The sequence below is a fragment of the Ruditapes philippinarum genome, unplaced genomic scaffold (assembly GCF_026571515.1).
Source record: "Ruditapes philippinarum isolate M1 unplaced genomic scaffold, ASM2657151v2 ctg5116_1_1_1_1, whole genome shotgun sequence".
In the NCBI taxonomy this organism is placed as follows: domain Eukaryota; kingdom Metazoa; phylum Mollusca; class Bivalvia; order Venerida; family Veneridae; genus Ruditapes; species Ruditapes philippinarum.
The window spans coordinates 89,047-93,176 of record NW_026860391.1 but is presented as its reverse complement, the minus strand read 5'-3'; the positions used below and the strand labels follow the sequence as shown (position 1 = coordinate 93,176).

At 34.5% G+C, this 4,130-nt stretch overlaps 1 protein-coding gene across 1 annotated transcript; it reads left to right on the top strand.

Moving 5' to 3' along the window:
- Window positions 1–327: 327 nt before the first annotated feature.
- On the top strand, window positions 328–3,013 carry LOC132759898 (frizzled-9-like). The gene has a single exon (XM_060751771.1). The coding sequence runs from the start codon at window positions 776–778 to the stop codon at window positions 2,603–2,605; it is 1,830 nt and encodes a 609-aa protein (XP_060607754.1). The 5' UTR covers window positions 328–775; the 3' UTR covers window positions 2,606–3,013.
- The last annotated feature ends 1,117 nt before the right edge of the window (window positions 3,014–4,130 follow it).

Here is a 4,130-nt window from a genome sequence, read left to right as displayed (position 1 = left end):
CGCATATGGAAAATCAGTTGACTGTACAAAATAGTTATATGATATATGAACGTTATCAATATGAAACTTGACCCTTTTTTTACAAAAGTTACCCTCGTATATTTTGTTTCTCCTATATTTTCTTTAATGTTTTCAACATGACAAGTAAATAATATAAGAAGGCGGAGCTATTTTCTGATGTTTACAGTATGAGTTACAGGGCATTACAATGATTGGCATATTCATATGTCATAAAACCTAACATCAAAGGAAAATTGATACCGCCTCTTGAGTTAGCGGATTGTTACAAATGCGCATAGGTTTTTCGAAAAGTAGTCCGCTACAACTTTGTTAATTAAATATGAAATACAATGCAGTGTTTTAAGTTGATATAGCTCGTATTGAGAAAATAATATTGGAAAATTTATCTCTACCCGTTATTTATCGGTAGCATGCTTTTAACCGCTCAGAAAACAGAACGCGGAGTAATAACCTCACGTCAAGGTGGTCTCGTTTGATGTTCGTTCATCACATTTCATTCTGTTGTCAGTTGATTTTGTTATGTAGGACAGTACACAAGAAAAGTGCATACAAGGGAGATATACATACAAATGTCGCGCTTTTAACGATGACAACCGTGGATCTTAATCAGCCTACATCGAAATAATTTCACACGATGTAAGATAATACGAAAATGTAAACAACACTTAACGCTGATATGTAACTTTTGTGTCGTCTGCTAGCAGTATTAAAATATCAACTTTTCGGATGGAGTAGTATAATAAACATTATAAAAATGTGGTGGATTACAGTGATTTTGATTCTTATTATGCGATCACATTATGGTGATTCCTTCACACCCTTGGACCACTACCATTACAACAGGTGTACTCCGATCACCATTCCGCTATGCCTTAATATGAGATACAACATGACCCGGATGCCGAACTTAGTTGGACACACAAACCAGAAGGACGCAGCTATGCAGGTTCACGAATTTATACCATTAGTTCAAGTCGGCTGCTCAAGATATTTAAAATTCTTCCTGTGCTCACTTTACGCGCCTATGTGTACTGACATGCAGCAGACGGGTGACGAGCGCGAGACCATGGTGGTCCCCGCTTGTCGGTCCATGTGTTTAGAAGTAAAGAGCAAATGTGAACCCGTATTAAACAGATTAAAATTCAAATGGCCACCAGCATTGGACTGTGGTCAGTTACCACAGAAAAGTGATCCAAAGAAAGGGGTGTTGTGTATGGAGGCCCCAACTGATACAGAAGATACCGAAGACCTTGGGACAATTGGACACGAAAGCAAGATAAACGACGAGTGGTTGAAATATTTTGAACAACTTCGAGATAACACTAAATATGACCCGATTAATAACAAACCACACAAACCTAATAACAAGAACAGAGCTGATGCGTATGTCCCGTCGCCTGTTATCTGCCCTGACAGGTACGTGTATGTCGATAAGATACAAAAAAGAAACAATTCATGTGCGCCCAGATGTAAAGTGGACGTGTATTTTAGACAAGAAGACAAACATTTTGCCGAGATTTGGACAATAGTTTGGGCTTCGATTTGTTGTCTATCTACAACATGTACTGCTCTCACGTTTCTTATAGACACACAACGCTTTAAATACCCCGAGCGTCCTATTATATTTTTATCAATGTGCTACGCGATTTATTCAATGGCTTACGTGATCCGTGCGGTTACAGGTCCCGAAGATATCTCATGCGATCAACGGAGAGACGGATCGGAATTCTTAATACAAGAAGGTCTAGAGAGCACCTGGTGTATTATTGTGTTCCTTATATTATACTTTTTTGGAATGGCAGGTTCACTATGGTGGGTCATTTTAACAATTACCTGGTTCTTGGCAGCAGCCAGGAAATGGGGCCAAGAGGCAATTGAAGTTCTAAGTAGTTACTTTCATTTAGCGGCATGGGCTATTCCTGCTGTTAAAACTATAATAATATTGATAATGAGAAGAGTAGATGGGGACGAACTGACCGGTCTTTGCTATGTTGGTAACCAAGACAGTATGGCCCTAACTGGCTTTGTGCTTGTACCATTAATTATATATTTATTGATAGGAACATTTTTCCTGTTATCTGGTTTTGTTGCTTTATTTAGAATTAGAAACAATTTAAGACATGAAGGTACAAACATTCGAAAACTAGAGAAATTAATGGCAAAAATTGGTATATTTTCGGTGTTATATACCGTACCATCAACATGTGTTATTGGATGTTTATTTTATGAAAAATTGAACATGGAAACATGGCGACATGTTGCCAGCAATTTAAACTGTAGACTTACTGAAAGTGGTATGAAAGATTGTCATTTAGACCGCTCTATTCCGTCAGTAGAAGTTTTTATGTTAAAATATTTCATGTGGCTAGTGGTGGGAATTACCAGTGGGATGTGGATATGGAGTTATAAAACTATAGCCTCGTGGCAAAAATTCTGTACCAACAGATTTACTCGACGGAAGTCAAATCTGGGGGTACATGGACAAGTCGGTTACCATCAAGCCCCCGTTGTGGAGGGCAACCGAGGACATAAGCACGTGCCAAAGAACACATCCTCTATAACGAGCGGAGGATCACGGATTTAATTTTTTGTTGTTTCGTGTAAAACTTTTTATGTGTGTTAATGTTAATGCGAATTCATCATATTTGAGAAAATCACTAATCATTCATTTGCATATGCGTCACAAATCACCGAACATAACGTATTTGTGTCACAAATTATCGGACGCAAATGCGTGTGTCATAAAACACAAACACGTGTGTTAAATTCATGGGACATAAACGCATGTGATCCGTTGTATTAGTAGGTTCTAAACCATCACTCATTTTGTGCTTTTATATTTTGTGTTTTTATGAATTTAGAATTCAATGAGATTAATGTAAATTTGAAACAATGTTTGTTACTATGGTAATTAAAGTTTTGAAAATGTCACTGCGAGATAATTGAGAAACTGTTATGAGAATTGCTAAAATTAAAATATCAAATGTTACAAGTTGCATATTTTATTGTCTCTCTTATAAGAAAAAGGAAATTCTTTTGCTCAAATATTTTTTGTAGAAATCATTTGTTTCAATATCTTAAATAACCCACAACATTGGTCATTAGCCAAAGTAGCGCTCGTGAGTAAAGTGAATAAACGGCATTTGTTTTCCGTAATTTTAACTTTATATAATTGTCGGAAATTGACGCATGTTGGTTTAAATTAATCACATTTAAATAACATCAAAGTGAATTTGAAACATAAAATGTCTTTTTTTACTATCATAAACAAACAAGAGACACTGCTTTTTTACACCATATTTTACTGACTGAAAGATTATATCTAGGGTAAGTTTCAGTTTTGTTTTTTTACAAACAAATGATAAGATTATCTGTACGTAACATTAGAAATACAGCAATATTATATTTCGGTTTTATGTAGGATTTGAAAAAGCCTATCTAAAGATAACATTGTGGAATGGAAATATTCATAATCGATTCGCGGCTATTTATTGTTGAATCAGCGATTTATATAATTCGGATATTCGGAGTTGTGACTGTAGGCATACTGGGATTTTAATGATTTAAGGAACCTTATAAACTAAACTGATTAGAGTTGTAATCTGAATGATAGAAAGATAAGTCTTGAGTAAAGACACTCATTCTTTTTATCTCTGATATACTCAGTTTATAACAGTATTTTTTTCTACTACAGCTTTATAGTGCTGTTTAAAGACGTTGAAGTTAAAGACATTTATCTTAAAAAAATAAAAGTAATATATTTGTAAAATTAAGCAGGCATTTTATACTTCTTTGTGGTAACTTGATCCTTCATTTCGGAAAAATTGAAATATTTAAAAAAATGTAAATGACAAGGGAAAAACGGTATCTAAAAAAACTTTCTAGAATACATGCAACAGTTACCTTAATGAACTTAACACGTTTATATTGTCAATTAAATGTCAGGTTTTGCATTTTAATTGATTGAGATTTATTATGTGAAACAAACTCTTCCGAGTTATTTAAAATTCTTTATAAAGATTATTTAGCAGGCATGTTTTTTTGATAATGTCTTAAAACTAAAGCCATCCATTTCCATTAAAGTTTTAAATTGCTTTTTGTATGCATAT